The sequence below is a fragment of the Oratosquilla oratoria genome, chromosome 38 (genome assembly GCF_046742065.1).
Source record: "Oratosquilla oratoria isolate Oo_2021 chromosome 38, ASM4674206v1, whole genome shotgun sequence".
NCBI lineage: Eukaryota > Metazoa > Arthropoda > Malacostraca > Stomatopoda > Squillidae > Oratosquilla > Oratosquilla oratoria.
In genome coordinates, this window is record NC_134814.1 from 12,303,916 (window position 1) to 12,322,009 (window position 18,094).

General features: G+C 45.8%; 2 protein-coding genes across 2 annotated transcripts in view; both read right to left on the reverse strand.

The window, feature by feature from the left end:
* The window catches only part of Tbc1d22 (TBC1 domain family member 22), a 52,533-nt gene extending 48,660 nt beyond the window's left edge, over positions 1-3,873 (reverse strand). Inside the window, exon 1 of the mRNA XM_076176018.1 lies at positions 3,682-3,873. Within this exon, the coding sequence (XP_076032133.1) occupies positions 3,682-3,749 (68 nt within the window). The 5' untranslated portion in view covers positions 3,750-3,873. The remainder of the gene's footprint in view (positions 1-3,681) is intronic.
* Positions 3,874-5,101: 1,228 nt separating this feature from the next.
* On the reverse strand, positions 5,102-6,373 carry LOC143019797 (uncharacterized). The gene has a single exon (XM_076175781.1). The coding sequence runs from the start codon at positions 6,371-6,373 to the stop codon at positions 5,102-5,104; it is 1,272 nt and encodes a 423-aa protein (XP_076031896.1).
* Between the last annotated feature and the right edge of the window lie 11,721 nt (positions 6,374-18,094).

Consider the following 18,094-nt stretch of genomic DNA (forward strand, 5'->3'; position numbering starts at 1 on the left):
ATTATAGTATAACATAATACATTTTTTCTTGGCAAAAATCAATAAAAGAAAGAATTGCTAACAGTAATACACAAATGAATAGAGCCGTGGCAAATACTTAAAACACCATCTTTGTTTTGATTTGGGGTGTGCCAATTCCATTTCTTTTACTGATGCCAATTCCTATTCACTTAGTTGCCAATGCCAATTCCACTTTATATAATTGCACTATATCAGTTTTTAATATCAGATAATTAAACTATGATTTTTACTTGCTTTATAATCTATGTAGATTTATACACACCAGTTGTTGAGCTGCTGGATGCTAATAATTGAATGAACTTAATGAAATGCTTATTGATTGACCACTTTATGATTATCAATGTATGATTGTATTATTTTCTATTGGTTGGAAAAGAGGTTAAAAATTACCTATTTCATAGATTTTGATACAACTACTAACTTCAAGTAACAAATAATTCAAAGCATGGTTTTGGTAAAACACATGTGCAGTGTAAAATTTATTAATCAATTTCTTAATTCTAACTTAACAGTAAAACCTAAACCTCAGTCTCTACTATCTAATATTTGACCCATAGAATGCAGGAAATGACAAAAGAATAATTCTATTTTTCCAAAAGCTGTGTCTGGGCATTAAAAGAAAGAAAACAAAAAAATCAATGATTTTTTTTTTTGACATGCTGACTCACCTAAGTATTGCCACATTTCATGGGTTAATAGTCAAAGTTAAATATTTGCAAACCGAAGTTCAACAGCATCAATTTCTCCTGTTTCTGGAGTCAATCAGTTATGGTGTGCAGTGTAGACATTACCACTAATCTGAAGAGGCGTTCACTCTCCATTGAAGATGGTAAAGAGCACAGCATTTTGTTGTCAACTGTTCCAAGTTCAGGATATGATTTGTGGTTGTCTCTCCACCAACTCAAGGAATCCGAGTCACATAGTTGCAGTTGGAAGAAGCAAAATTGATCAATTTTGCTTTGTAGTGTCAGAACAGATGAAGATCTTAAGCACGTAAAATCAACTGAGTCCATGGACACCCAGATGATTTACTCCCATATTATTCTTGCTTAATTTGTTATAGAAACTTTTGTTATATATATATATATATATAAGAATAAAAATTAATATAATTTGCTTCAACATTTACTCGACTTATGCTACTACTTTAAAAGTTTATCTGGTCGTATGTCCTCATGTCTGCAGATTCTATCACCTCTGCATAATATTTTCGAAATGTGTGTTATGGCACTAGATGTCAGTGTAGGTTTACCACCACCACAGCATATTCCTAGCCACTTCATTCCCTATGGTTGTGATGTTATGTGAAAATAAAATAAAGCAATGATTACCGGTATTTGGTAGTGGTATCTCATGTAGCACATATGCTGCATGGCCCTATACAATCACCACAACAATGAATAATAGGTGAATTACTGAATTGGCATCGGCATTGGCAAAATATTGCTGATGCCGATACTGAATCTCTTTCTTAAAAAAAAAAAGCAGATTCACCAAAAAAGTGCCGATTCTTGCCAATGCTGATTAACCAGCACACCCCTAATTTTGATAGATTTATAGGTCAATGGTAATAACAACCCTGATTTCCTATAGAATTACATGTACACCATACTAATTACAGGTTAGATTAGGCAGGTTAGGTTAGAATAGATGAATTTATAATATTTTCATTTCTTTGACCTCTGCATCTATCAATATAAAGATGGCATCCCAAACAGCCACCGTGGCTCCGTTTGTTAGTGTATCACTTTTAGCAACTTTTTCTGTTACTGATTTCTGCCAAGAAAAATGTATACTACATTTATATATTATAATTAACAAAATTAATATTTGACTTCCTAATCATTAGGCTAATGCTATATCACATGGATGTGCACTTCTAAAAATTTACCAGAAACTCTAAGTTTGATATATTTGAGAAAAAATATTGTCTTGTATATTTGAAGGATGAAACACAATCATATCTTCATAATTTTTACCAAATCTTTCCCAATTTAAGTATACCTATCTCTGTGTACACCTAGTTAACAAATGAGTAACAAGACAAATAAGGTGAAACATGGCATACTATTACACAAACTCAAGGACCTCGGCATCGCAGGGAAATTGGGTGTGTGGATTCATGCATTTCTCACAGGATGCCTACAGACAGTCTCAGTAGGAGGGACCAAATCGCAGAAAGCACAAGTGATCAGTGGTGTACTTCAAGGCTCTGTATTGGGCCCACTCCTATTTCTGATCTATATGACATAAATGAGGGAGTGAATGGCTCTAGCCTCTCCTCATTTGCTGATGACACCAGTTTGAGCTTACCAATCATGAGTACTGAAGATGTATTAACCTCCAGAGAGATCTAGATACTGTCTATGCCTGGGCCTCAAGAAATAATAGGGTCTTCAATGATGAAAAGTTTGAAATACTGTGACATGGCCAACATCAAGAAATAAAAGCTAACACAAAACTACTCACAGAAGGAGGCCATGAAATCAGCACACTACAGACTGCCAAATGCCTAGAGGTACATCTGGGAGAAGACTGCACCTTTCATAACCACATAGACAAAACAGTGAGAAGAGCAAAAGGGATGACAGGTTGGGTACTCAGAACCTTCTCTACCAGGGAACCTAAAATAATGTTGATCCTTTGGAACACCATGATACACCCACTCTTAGACTACTGTAGCCAGCTGTGGTCCCCTCACAAATGGGGAGAAATTCAGCAGCTGAAGGCTGTCCAATGGTCTTACACCAGGCAAATCAGAGGAACGCAGGATCTAAACTACTGGGAATGTCTAAAAAAGTTTGGGCTCTCTCAATAACGAAAAAGAGACCAGTACTGTGCCATCTATTTGCGGGAGGTGATTGAAGGAAAGGTGCTTAATTCAGCACCCCATTCCCTGCAGCCTTAAAGCATTGAAAGATCAGGGAGGAAAATAACAAGAAAACCATACCAACCAGAGCTCCTAAAAGTATCAAAACCCAGCTAGTGAATAGCCTAATCCATGAGGGTCCAAAAATCTTACCCTCCCTAGGAATATAATAGATATTACCAACTGTACAGTAGACACACTCAAGGCTGAACTGGACAAGTTCCATCATCAGTACCTGATGAACCACCTGTACCAGGCTACACTGCTGAATGCCGGTCAACAAACACCATACCAGACCAAGTGGCCTTAAAGGAATTGGACGCCAGGAATGGTAACAGTGGCGGATCACCGTGGCTGTGAAGAGGTTTTCTAGACATCTCCAAGTAAGTAAATAAATATGTCATTCTGAGATTCTCTGTACAGTTACAAATAATATATCAATCATCTATTCAACAAAAATAATATAACTTAGCAACCGAAATACCAAGACCAATGGCATAATTGGGACTACATAATTTAACTGCCTAAGGAATTTTGAGATTCACCAACATTGAAATAAAAAAAAATCTGGACATGAGATTTTGAAAACGGCATTTGTAATTGCTCTTTACTTTAACTGGCCAGCTTTCATAGACGTCTTATTACTCACAAGTACTAAAAATGGATAATAAAATACTATGTATATTAGTAATACTGATAATATTACTGAGAACTTCAATAACCTGTAGCAAGACTTAATAATTGTTCTTCCAATTATCACAACTTCCCAAAGTCCGTATTCCATAACTTACCTTCCAGGCACAGACTTGTTGTTTTTCTTCCAAAAATTCTTTCCATTTTGCGGATCTACTGATTGCATTTTTAAACTATAACTGCAACAGAGACTATATGTTCTTAAATTTTCACTTTACATCCCATTTCCATGCAGAGCCATGTTTGCCAACACAATACCCAATCAGGGCGCACGACGTCATAACAGATGACTTAGGGATTACATATCTATTCTTCCAAACTGTCACTTATGATAAGTAGAACTGCTAAAGTAAATTATATATAATTTTTATATTAATTTTAATAACTATAAACGGAAGAGAAATAAAAAATAACTAGAATAAAGTAAAAAGTCGATCACATCCTGACTTTCTTCGTGTTATCTGTTAATATCCAATATCACTTACAAAATTTACTGCTTTTCTTCCACTTTCTTTACCTAATTACATGTCATATCAGTGAACTAAATCAGTTGACCTGCCTCGCCTTTTTCCTTTCCTCACCTCCCCCCCTCTCTCTCTTTCTGAACCTGACATTGTGGAAGAAATAAACTATAAAACACCAATTGGAAAGAGTGACATACTAACAGAGATCGAGCTAAGGAATAAAATGTTGTGAGAAGGGACGTAAACAGAGAAGGAAGAAATGTACAACAAAACTGAGTTTGTAAAACTTAGATTTTTTTTCAAAATGCCTGTTGGGAAAAATTTGCAAATGATGGAACAAAGATGGAAGAGAAATGGAATATTTAAGAAATATATAAGGAGGGAACATATATACATGTGCCTAAGCAGAAACAGAAAAGAGGGTATATAAAGTGCTGGTATAATAAAAAGTGTAGCGATGTTAAAGATAGAAGAGACAAAGTTTGGAAAAGATGGAAAAGAGAAAAAAAGTGACTAAATGGCAAACATACAAACTTAGAAATGAATGTGCAGACATACGCAAAGAGGAAAAAAGAAAATATGAATAAGATATAATAGCAAAATGCAAAGATCAACCTAAACATAAATTAAAAGACAAACATGAAATAGTGAAACTGCTTGAAGGAAATAAAGAATACTCAAAAGATGTAGAAATGGCTGAAGTACTGACCAGACATTAAGTCTGTAGTTATAACTAGCTCACAATTGTGGGATGATGGTCACTAAGAAGGATCCCCTAAAATGAAAGAAATAACGGTGACAGAAAGAAATAAGGGACCATTAGCGACGCGCCGCTGGTCTAAACCAGACTGGCCGTGACACGTACAGTATGTATGTGTTTTGCATTTAGTCCCAACGGAGCTAGCTGATTTAGGGACTGGCTTTTAGTTTTTTGAGTGGCTTGATGAAAATGCGTGTTGTTATCGGGGAGTGAAATTTGCGTGTAACACTCATGTGTGTGGGTGTATACCCGAGTTGTATTTACGCAGATGCGTGAGTGGGTGTGGGTGGGTTCTTATATATCAGTCCTCCAACTGGAACTGGGGAGAAGTATGGCCGCGAGGGCAAGGAGGTCAGCACTGGGTGAGTCGTCTGCCGTGAGGCGGTCGAGAGCCGTGGTGTGGTTGCCGAGGGTTGTGCGTAGTGGCCGGAAGTGGGCTTCCAACACGGGGCACGTGAGAAGGCAGTGCTGGAAGGAGATTTCCGCGCCACACGTGCAGCGTGAAGCAGTATATTTGGTGCGCCAGTGATTTACCCGTATCCTGCTAATTGTCGCTACTGTGTGCGGAGGCAGGGAGGAGTAGGTGGGCGGGGTCGGTTCTTGACAGGTCTTGAGGGGCCATCCTCGGGCAGCAGCGGTAGAGTGGTATTCCAGCTTCCAAACGTCCCAGGCAGCAAGGTCAGTCTTCCGGAAGATGTCATTTGCTGAGGGCTGGAGTGGAATGACGCCGTCTTCAGGTGATGAAGCATATAGCTTGGCAGCATTGTCTACCATCTCATTTCTGTGGAGGCCCACATGCGAGGGGATCCATTGGAATCGGAGGAGGACGCCCAGTCTGTCGGCCTCGGTTAAGAGGCTCAGGACGTCTTTAAGGATGTCGGGCCGTGACGTGCAGCTTCCATTTTGGATGGCTGCCAGACTGGATTTTGAGTCCGAGAACACCGTTGCTTGCGTCGGCGGATGAGGTAGGGCGATGATTTTCCGTATTACCTCACGGATGGCAATGAGCTCGGCCGTGAGGATGGTGGTTGGGGGGAGCTTCAAAGAGAAGGTTTCCATAGTGTCCTGCAGGTAGATGCCTGTTCCTGTGCGGCCGTCGCTTAGCACTGATCCGTCCGTGTATGCCAGAAAATCATCGGGGTACTTCAGAGTAATCATCTCCCTTGCACATGCTGCTAGCATGTGGGGGTCGTCTCGGCGGCTAAGTCCTGGGAGGTCTAGCTCCACATCAGGGGGAGTAAGGTCCCACGGGGGGAAAGGGTCTACTTGGCATTGGGCTATTCGACGGCGCTCGCCAGGTTGTATTTTGGCCGTCTTGCAGAGTTCCCTCACTGAGACGGGAAGGCCATGGATGGGTACGGGGGTGGAGGCTGAGTTCCAGATCTTATACATCTCCTCGTCGGTGAAGTTTGGTACTCTCGCGGAGCTGAAGAGATAGGTGCATGCGTCCCTCTTTAGGCGGTGCCACAGTGGTAGGAGGCCGGCTTCATTGTACACTTGGGCTTGAGGTACACCCTGTGATAGGCCTAGCCCCAGGCGGAGCGCGTGGCACTCCACCCGTGCCATTTTTTACACAGCCGTCTTGGGGAGGTCGTGGAGGGCAGGGGCGCCGAAGAGGAGGCGGGAGCGCACCAGGTTTTGTATGATCGGAATCAGAGTTTCCCTGTGTTGGCCCCATTTCTCGCGACGGATGGCCTTGATGCGTTTGAGGGCCCGTCGGGCACTGAGGCAGACTTGTTGCAGGTGTTTATTCCACCGTCCGTCGCATTGGAAGATAACCCCGAGGTAGCGGATGGAGGCTGCGGGTTTCACAGCCATGCCGTAGACCGTGACTTGGTTCCACTCCTGGTACTGTCTTCGGTTTAGGCCTATGCCGTGGACAGGCATGTATACCGTTTTGGTCGCATAGAGGGTGAAGCCAAGATTTGAGAGGTGGTTCACGACTACGTCTACCTGTTTTTGGAATGTCCTTACTTCCGCCTGGTGGTTCGCCAAGCTCTGCTGTGGCCGTCGGTGCCTCGACTTCCTCCAGAGGGCTATGTCGTCCGCGTAGGGTGTGACGACTGTGTCGCTTCGTACCCCCTTCCCCACTCCCGTTAGTAGCAAAGTGAAGAGGAGGGAACAACGACGGAGCCTTGGGGGACCCCCATATCGATTTTGGCTTGTGGGCTAGGCGTCCCTCTCCACCGAATTGTTATGGTTCTGTTAGAGAGGAAAGACTTCCTAAAACCAAATATTGCCGGGGAGACCCCCAATGGATTTCAGTTTTCAAAGGAGTTTGGCGTGCCAAACGGAATCGAAGGCCTTGGAAATGTCCAGGAAGCACGTGTGAAGGACTCTTCTTTGCCTTTGGGCTTGCCGGATGTGCTTGGAGAGTTTCACGACGTGATCAATGACACTTCTCCCCTTCCTAAAACCAGCTTGAAGCTTCGGGAGGAGACTGCTTGCTTCCACATGGTGGCTGAGGCGGTTTAGGATAATCCTCTCGTAGACCTCTCCTACTTGGGAGGTAAGGCACGGGCCTGTAGTTTTCCATTAGGTTCCTCTTCTTGCCCGCCTTGGGGATGGGGACCACGATTGCATGTTTCCATGCCGTTGGCACCACCCCTTCCTTCCAGCATTTGTTGTAGATCGCCAGTAGAGCTCCTTGGTAGGAGGGGGGAAGGTGCCGCAGTAGAGGGTACGTGATTTGGTCCGCCCCTGGGGATTTCTTGGTGGCTTTTGTGACCCTAAGGGCCCACCTCAGCTCGAAGAGAGTGATATTTGTGTCCTCCCCTTTGGGGGGGAGGTCTACTTGGTCATCTTGGGCCGCCCTGAAATTTCGCTTTTCAGCGGGAAGGCTGGTAGAAGAGCTCGCGCTTGCAAAGTGATTCAGGATGCTTGCCGCCTTATCCTTGGCCGTGGGCAGCACCCTTCCGTCGGGGGCCCTGAGGTCACCGTCGGGGGGGGGGGTATGTATTGGTTCTTTATCACTTTGAACCTCTTCCACGCTTCCGTGAGATCTATTGTATCCTCCTTGGTGTTCTCCCAACAATTTAATTTAGCCTTGGCTATGGTCTTCTTACACGTAGTTTTGGTCTGCTTCATCGCAGTATAGGCAGCCTCCGAGCCTTACCTCATGTACCATTGGTAGGCCAGTTTCCTTCGTTCGACAGCTTCCTTACAGTCGTCCGTCCACCAGGGATGGCCACGCCTTCCCTGGCTGGTGGCAGTCACAGGAATAGCCACCCGGGTCGCCGCGAGCACAGTGTCGGTGAGGAGGGAGTTTAATTCCTCTACCGGGCGGGTGAGGTCGAGTGTGAAGTGGGCGTCGACTAGATGGCCTTGGTAGGCAATCCAGTCCGCTTTTTCCAAGTTAGATTTTTCATGGGAAGGTGGAAGGGAGATTGTGGGGGTGAGGGATACGGTGATAGTGATGGGGAGGTGGTCGGAGGATAATGGGTCGTCCAAGACCGCCCATTCGGTGATTCCCGCGATGTTGTTGGGACACGAAGGAGAGGTCTATGGCGGAGGTGCTATTATTCGGGTTGTCAGGCAGCCTAGTGTGTCTACCATCATTGAGGAGGACAACGTCGGCTGCGTCCAGTTGGGAGGTTATTTCCGGGGAGGAATGGGGGTATCCGTCTTCCCAGAGGGCGTCCCACCGATTAAAGTTGCCCACCACAATCCAGTCATCAGGGAGGGCACCCAACTACTCGAAATGGCACGTCGTAACCGGGTTGTAGTAGTTAAGGATGTGGATCGATCGGTCGCCTTGCACGGTGACGGAGGTTACTCCCCCCCCCCATAGCTCTCTTCCATTGGGGGGGGGGGCGGAAACGACCCTGGGCGGGCAGCCAGTCCTTTGGAGATGTATGTGGCGGTGCAAACCTTGCCGGTGTCGTCTGTCACGGAGAAAGGAGGGAAGTGAAACCCTGGCAGGATTGGTAATTTGTAGGGTTGGGTGTGGAGAGATTGTAGTGCTAGTACCTGATAGGAGCTCTCCGCCAGGTGCTGCACTAGGAGGTCCCGGGCGGTGTTGATCGCCCTGCAATTCCACTGTAAGATTTTAAGCACAGCCATTTTTGGTGATTTCGATAATTGAGCTGAGGATCACGAAGATCCCATCCAGGAGTTTGGCTGCTTGGGGGCTGGAGCGGGCTAGGTCCCTTTGCATGGACTCGCCAGTAGCCTTCAGGTTTGTGATGGTGCTGGCTGCGGATGTCGCATTTGGGGTGGAGGGGGGGTGAGGCGAACTCGGATGAGATCGCGCTGTCATTCTCTTCCACGGGAACGCTGTTGACCTCATCCATGGGGGTGCTGTCGTCCTCGTCCGTAATGGGAGGATGCTAGGTGACCCTGTCCCCCGATCTTTGGGCTTGGCAGTCTTGGACTTCCTTTTCTTTGCTTTAACCTTCTTTCGGCCCTCGGTCCCAGTGGTAGGGGTGATTTGGGGTGCCCCTGCTGTCTGTTCGGAGGTGCAAGGTCGTTCCGTGTGTCCGGTGGAGGTGTACCCCCTGATTGGTAGTGGTTACTGCGGGGGCGGGGGTTCGTGGGGGTAAGCGTGAGTTTGCCGTATGGGTGGTTTGGGTGGTATAGCAAAATCACGGTCCCTCGCCCACTCCTCCTTTAGGTAGGAGTCCCAGCGTTCCTTGGCGATGATCAGGGCATCAGAGAAGGGGGTGTAACGCTGATTTTTTAGCTCATGCGCTATTCTTCTTATTGCCACTTCTGGGCATCTGGGATGAGCCGCAGAGTGGTTTCCGCAGCAGTTTACGCAGAAAAGTTGCTGATCCTTGCATTCCTGCGTAGAGTGGCCTTTTCCGTATTTGGCGCACCGGGGGGGCTTTGCGGTGGCATTACTTTTTGGAGTGCCCCAGCAATTGGCATCTGGTGCACCTCCACACGGGGGCAATGTAGGGGATCACTTGGTGTAGTGTGTACCCTAGCTTCACGGTGAAGGGGAGGGCGTCCATGAGGAAGGCCACTCTCACTGAGCCGGTAGCCGACCCATCCCTTGTGGAGAGCCTTTTGATCTCGTCGACTGGGAGGCCCTAGGCCTCCAAATCAGCTTTTAGTAACTTTTCAGCGCCTTCCTCGAGGGGGACGCCTTTGATAACCCCTACAACGGTGGTTTTCGGAATTCTCGTGATGATTCCGATTGGGTCGATGTGGTCGGATTTGAGGACCTCGGTGCATAGCTGACGGCCTTGCTGGCTTTCAGTTAAGCAACTGATGAGCCATTCGCCTGACGGTGTCTGGCGAATGCCGTCGACTGGCCCTGCAGCGTTCTTGACAAGCTGCGCCTGTCGCCAGGATCCCAGCTTGTGAAATCGTGCGGGGTTTGCATCCGGCTTAATGAGTACCGGAAACTTGGAGGGTCCCACTTCATGTTTGGGTTTGAATGGGCGTTTACGGCGGTTCGTAACGACCTGCCATTTACCTTCTGTGGATGCAGCAGCCACGGAGGCATACGAAGGGCGCGACGGGTCGTCGCCCGTCGCATTGGCTTCCTGGGTCACCTACGGGGCATTGGTAGGTGTGGAGGAGGGGAGGAGGGTGGCCGTTCGACTGATCTTCGACGGGAGGGCGGACGTCTTCGCGGTGGTCGGGGTTTGCTTCCGGTCCCGGCCGTGACACATCCCGACCTAGGCTTTTATACTGTTCATAGTTGGCAAGTGTAGTCAGCAAGGACGTCCGAGCGCAAGGCAACTGACCAATCAGGAGCTCGGAAAACTCGCCGGAGACTGGTCGGCATACGACCCGACCTAGGCCTATGTACCCGCTAGCGGCTGCAATGGCAACAGCAGCGGTGGCTGCGGCTGCAATGGCGACAGCAGCAGTGGCTGCGGCTGTAATGGCGACAGCAGCGGCGGCTGCGGCTGCAATGGCGACAGCGGAGGTGGCTGCGGCTGCAATGGCGACAGTGGCGGTGGCTGCATCTCCAATGGCGACAGCGGCGGTGGCTGCGGCTGCAATGGCGACAGCGGAGGTGGCTGAGGCTGCAATGGCGACAGCGGAGGTGGCTGAGGCTGCAATGGCAACAACAGCGGTGGCTGCGGCTGCAATGGCGACAGCGGAGGTGGCTGCGGCTGCAATGGCGACAGCGGCGGTGGCTGCGGCTGCAATGGCGACAGCGGCGGTGGCTGCGGGTGCAATGGCGACAGCGGAGGTGGCTGAGGCTGCAATGGCAACAGGAGCGGTGGCTGCGGCTGCAATGGCGACAGCGGCGAGGGCTGCAGTGGCGGCAGCGGAGAGGGCTGCAGTGGCGATAGCTGCATTGGCAGGAGCTGCGAGGGCTGCAGTGGCGGCAGCGGCGAGGGCTGCAGTGGCGGAAGCGGCGATAGCTGCAGTGGCAGGAGCGGCGAGGGCTGCAGTGGTGGGAGCGGCGAGGGCTGCAGCGGAGAGGGCTGCAGTGGCGGCAGCGGAGAGGGCTGCAGTGGCGGAAGCGGAGAGGGCTGCAGTGGCGGGAGCGGCGATGGCTGCAGTGGCGGCAGCGGAGAAGGCTGCAGTGGCGGAAGCGGCGATGGCTGCAGTACCGGCAGCGGCGAGGGCTGCAGTGGCGGGAGCGGCGAGGGCTGCAGTGGCGGGAGCGGAGAGGGCTGCAGTGGCGGCAGCGGAGAGGGCTGCAGTGGCGGCAGCGGAGAGGGCTGCAGTGGCGGCAGCGGAGAGGGCTGCAGTGGCGGCAGCGGCGATGACTACAGTGACGGCAGCGGTGATGACTGCAGTGGCGGCAGCGGCGATGACTATAGTGGCGGCAGCGGCGATGACTATAGTGGCGGTAGCGGCGATGACTATAGTGGCGGCAGCGGCGATGACTGCAGTGGCGGCTGGTGAGAGCAGTCCGGGGCTGGGCAGACCGGGTCTGCGGAGCTAGGCTAGGAATGCCTGGGGCTGAGGTTTAACTTGTGAGCCTGTCATCTTTCTGGTTGTCCTCACTCCGGGTCACCACTTTGTCATGGTTTGGTTCTGCATGAACAAACCAGGGAAATGAGACTCACAATATGACTAACTCTATGATTTCATGGTTACTATGCTCGGAGGTCACAGACGAGGGCTCGTAGAGGGAAAGTCCGGAGTGAGAGCCTCATCAAGCGTCGTGGCCGAGAGCAAAGGACCACGGGAGAAAACGAGGCAACTTGCTGGGGAGAGCTGGTCCCGAGGCGGCTTGCTGGAGAGAACTGGTCCCGAGGCGGCTTGCTAGAGGGAACTGCTGCTTGGGGTTGAGGCCGAGAGAGAAGTCGGTAGAAAACTGCTCGTCTCGGCTAGACGCCGACCTTTTAAAGGAGGCTGGTGGGAACCCGGACAGCTTTCCGAGTTCCTGATTGGCTGGCCGCTGGCTGGCCGGGACGTCTTTGCGAACTATGCTTGCCAACTACAGCGAGTATAAAAGCCAAGCTCGAGTTGTGTGGCGGCTAGTGATATACATATCATAGATGATCATTCGAGCTGCAGACACCGACGAGGAAGGACCTCCTTACGCTTGCTCCGTGAACTGCTTACCGAAACTGCTTACCGAAACCGTTACCCGAGCCAAGACAATTTCTTCGTTGTCTCTCGCTCTGACGGTATATGCCCTAATAACCCCCCTTTCGACTGAGCATAGCCCTTGGTGGTCTTTAAAACTTGCTCAGTCGATTGGTGGGGAGGGGAAACCCCTCCCTGTCTCCCGCACCTAGCGGAACAGGCATAGACCGAGACCCGGCGATCGAGCCTCCACTGACGTTGCCAATAGACACCCGGGCGCCAGCTGACGCGGCGCTTTCCCCTACCTTCCGTTAGGCCACGTAATCACGCGAGCACAGACCGTACCCCTGAGACCCCCCCTCCCCCTCCAACACAATTCCCTTAACTTTTCTTTCTTTTTCTTACACAACCATAACACTCACACACAAACTAACACACGCATATTCTTAAAACGCCCTAGCGCCTCGGCGCTATGGGACGTATAAATTTTCGAGAGAGCCAGCCTACGGCTGGACAATCAAAACGTAACACCATCTGGAAGCTCTTGTCCAAATTAGAAATAGCCATCCATAAACTTTTCACCAACGGAAACCAACATACGGCAATAGCAGAGGACAGAACCATCGAAGAGCTTACCAAAAAGACCATCAAGAATGAATTTAGTAAGGAAGGACTCGAGATCATTGACCCCCCGGAACTAAACGCAAAGAGAACCCTAGTAATTAAACAAGTTGACGACCATATCCACAATGAAGAACCGGACGCGATTAAAGAAGAAATGGAACGACTAAACCCATACCTCAAGGTAACGAACATCGTCAAGATCCCCAACGCCCGAACAATCATCAAGGTTAAACTTGAAAATACCACAATGGTCAAGAAATGCCTAGAAAAAGGACTTCTAATGTTCAGCCAGTCATTCCCCCCATACACTCTAAGCCAGGAAACATACATACACCTCCCACAATGTACACGCTGCTACGCTTACGACCATACACTTAAACACTGCCCACAACCAACTACATACACCATCTGCTCCTTCTGCTGCTCTACCGAACACAGAATCAAGAACTGCCACAATGCTATCAAGAAGTGTATCGCCTGTGGCCTCAACCACCCTACATATGCAGCTAGATGCCAGGTACGAAAAGACCTAATTAAGAAGAAGATCCAAGAAAACAAAGAGCAAAACACACGCACACACTCTAACACTACATATGCCAACATAACAAGCATCCCTACACAACCTTCACCAGCACCCACACCCAACCCCATTACACTCAAACACCTAACTGTAATAAACACAGCCATCATACACGCAAACATTACAGAAGCTGCAACACCCGGCACTTACCAACAGACAATAGACGAATACTACAAGGCAAACGGACTCCCCACAATTGTAATCCCACCCTCAGTCATCAAACCAACAGCCATATTAAACATGCTAAACAACACAACACACACACAGCCACAACCTGAGGCAATGGAAACTGAGGAACAAAGGAACAAAAGACCACTCAACACTGACCATACACCAGGAACTGAAAAACCCACAAAAACAAAGAAAACTGACCTGAACACAGAAACAACAGTACAGATAATAACACCTAACACCATAAACATGACAGACGAAGAGATACACCAAAATGCACACACACTCCTACAAACCAACAAGATCAAATATATATACACCAAAGAAATACCAGAAGAGACTATGGACAGCATGATCACACAAAAACTAATCGACTTAACCAAAACCCCAATACAAAGACTGACTGAGGCCAAGTACAAAAAGACACCACAAGGATACTTTGACATCCGCAGACACAAACCAACAGACACACCTCACTGGACAGTAAACTGCCAATAACTCAAGCACACATGGACACAATACGCATAATACAACACAACGTACAATACTGGTCATACCACAGAAGAAATCAACTTACCAATCACTACTTAACACAAACACCAGACATCATCCTTCTCAACTCAATAGGTAAACACACAATCAAAATATTTAACTACAACACACATACACGAAACACTTACAACGAAGACAACGCTGGAATTGCCATAGCCATCAAACAAAATATAAAATACAAACTACTAGACGACTTTGACGAAGACATATTAGCCATTGAAATATACACAAACAAAGGACCCTTAATCATAGCCACAACATACCTCCCGCCACGAAGACCATACCTACCAACACAAGACATACTAAAAATCACACAGAAACCACAACCAACATACATCATAGGAGACTTCAACGCAAAACATAAAACACTAAAACACACATACAACAATCAAGTAGGAAAAAACATACACCAACTCATAACACAAAATCACCTCACCTTCCTCGGTCCAGACTTCCCAACATGTATTACACACAACGGAACAGGAAACCCAGACATGATATTCACCAACCGACACCACCACTTTACATATAGAATTCATCCAGGCGACATAACCTCATCAGACCACATACCACTACATTTCACACTTTCCACCACAGCAATCATAATCCCCACACCACCAAGACTATCATACAAAGAAGCGGACTGGAAGAAATTTAAAACAATACTAGAAACAACAACAGAAGAATACAACAACACAGAAACACAAATCAACACAAACACACAATTAAAAGACACAAAATACATAGACGACAAGATAGACAATTGGTACAATTTAATACACAACGCAATCACTCAAAGTATACCTACAACACACCACAAACAACTACCCACCCCCAAAACCTCTAAAACATTAAAACAATTAATTTGGAAAGCAAACAACATAAAAAATAAAGCCATAACAGAAAACAACTGGACTCCACACACAAGACAAACACTTAAACGATTACAAACACAAATACTAGAGGAACACAAAACAAACTATGAAGACACATGGAACAAAATAATAGCAAATATCAAATTTAACCCCAAAAAACCACAAGACTTCTGGCATACAATAAAAAGACTACTTGGATCTAACACCAAAACTTTGCCCTACATTACACACAACGACGTAAAACTACATGACGATGAAGACAAAGAAAATGCATTTAGACAAGTATGGCAAAAGATATTCCAAATCACACCAGAGGAGAACACACAATTTGACACAAACCATGAAACAAAAATACTTACATACATAACACAACAATACCAACGAACACAACCTTACACAAACATAGACTTAAACAGACTAGACACTGACACCTACATCGGACAACCCATACACCCAGACGACGTTAAAAACATAATAAAACACACTAGAAACAAAGCACCAGGACAATCAGGCATCACAAAACAAATACTAGCACACACACCTAAAACAACAATACAACTACTCACAAACATATTCAATGAAACGCTCAGCCTAGGATACTTCCCACAAAAATTCAAAAACTCTATCATCACATTTATTCCAAAACAAAACAAAGACAACAAACAAATACAAAATTACAGACCCATATCACTTTTAGAAACACCAGGCAAAATATTCGAAAGACTAATTACAAATAGACTAATGGCACACTTACACGAACACGACATGCTCAACCCACACCAACACGGATTCACACCTGGTAAAGGAACACACACAGCACTCGCCATTTTATACGAAACAATAGCAGAAACACGAAGACACAACCAAGCATGCAACATCATCTCACGAGACATATCTAAGGCCTTCGACAAAGTTTGGCACGAAGGCCTTAAATACAAAATCCTACACACACACCTCCCAGACACCATTACAAAAACACTGTGCAGCTTCCTTGACAACAGAACCGCTAAAATAAAAATAAACACATACATCGGACCAGCCTTCCCACTCCGCAGCGGAGTACCACAAGGAAGCGTACTATCACCAACACTCTTTAACTTATACACATCAGACATACCACCACCTTCACACGGAAGCTACACAATACAATACGCAGACGACGTTACACAAATCATCACATACCCAACCACTACAGCAAAACAAACACTTGCCAGGAAAACAGAACATGAAATTAACAAACTAAACACATACGAAAAACAATGGAAACTCTCCACAAACACTAACAAATTCCAACTCCTTCCCATTTCATCACGCCAACCACCTCCAATAAAGATAAACAACACCATTATACCATACAACAGACAAGCACACATCCTAGGCCTCACCATAAGTTCACAAGGCATACACCGACACATCACAAACAGAATACAAACAACAAACGCTACACTAAATAGACTAAGACGTTTCAGAGGACTAAGCACAAAGACGCAAATCAAACTATACAAAACACTAGCAAGACCACAATTAGAATATCCCCCAATAATCACAATCACAAGTACACCCACAAACATAAACAAAATGCAAAAACTACAAAATAAAGCAATACGAAGAATACTAAAACACACACCACCATACCTAGAAACAACGGAACAATTACACAAAACAACAAACCTAGAACAAATACACGCCAGATTAATTCGACTAAGCAGCAACACCTGGAACAAAATACTTACAGATGAAATATTACCTCCACCCCCACAGCCCACTCAAAAATCACAAGATCATAAATACTGGCCAAGACTGAAAACCATACTTGGCTAACCCCCAGCCTTTCCGCCACTAGGCCACTAACTAGTTGATATATATACATATACGTATGTATATGCAAATGCACATATAATTAAAGAAAATATATATATATAAAAACAAATAAATAAATAAATAAAAACAAAAATAAAATAAAAATAACAGGAAGGATACGTGAGAACAATAAAATTAATATATAACAAATAGCAGTCACAAGGCACATAAGCCTCATCAATTCCCACTTGTCCTTCCAAAAAAAAAAAAAAAAAAAAAAAAAAAAAAAAAAAAAAAAAAAAAACAATATAAATATATATATATATAATTTAAATGAGAGCAGGTGTGATACAACTTGATAGTAAATTCAACTTGAATTAAATGAAAACCAAAAATTACTTAATTTATATTCACGGCACCAAGCCTACATAGAATCACACCTGCTCCCAACTCATGTAAAATTATTATTCTATGCACAATGAAGGAAGGACTCATATTATTTCATAGAAATAACATCAAATAACATCAGATATAAAAGATATCACTAGTTAACGTAAAGTCAAACCAAAATGTATAACAGAAATGAGTCCTTCCTTCACTCCAATTATATATTGATTATCTAGATAGGGAAATTATTATGTTTAGAATAGGGTAACCACACAAATTGACACAATTACACCATGCAAGTGGGTCCGCCCCACACTATTTCACTTACTCTTCTTTCACTTTCTCAACTTTACCTTCCTCTATCTCCCCCCCTCCCCCCCCTTACACCCACACACTCTTACTTAACTGTCGTAATATTATTATTATTATGGCGGCTAGTCTGGTTTTGACCAGCGGCGCGTCACTACATTCGATGTCAGAAAGTCACATGGGCCAGATGGAATAGCGAACTGGATATTAAAAGAATGCATAGATGGACTCACAGATAAGATACACAGATAAGATAACTGACTTCTCACTCAAAGAAGGAAAAGTACCACAAGACTGGAAAAATTCAAATATCGCACCAATATATAAGGGAGGAGATAAAGAAACCCAACATATTATAGACCGGCATCCCTTACAAGCACAATTGCAAAAATATCCGAGAGTTATCAAAAATAAATTGACTAAACACTTGGAAGAGAATAAAATACTAGACCCCAACCAATTTGGATTTAGAAGTGGAAGATCATGTACTACAAACTTAATATGCTTTTATTCAAGATTGGTAGATATAATACAAGAAAGAGA

Coding starts and splice junctions, on each gene's coding strand:
- LOC143019797 (XM_076175781.1), bottom strand. CDS start 6,373: ATGGCACGGGTGGAGTGCCACGCGCTCCGCCTGGGGCTAGGCCTATCA.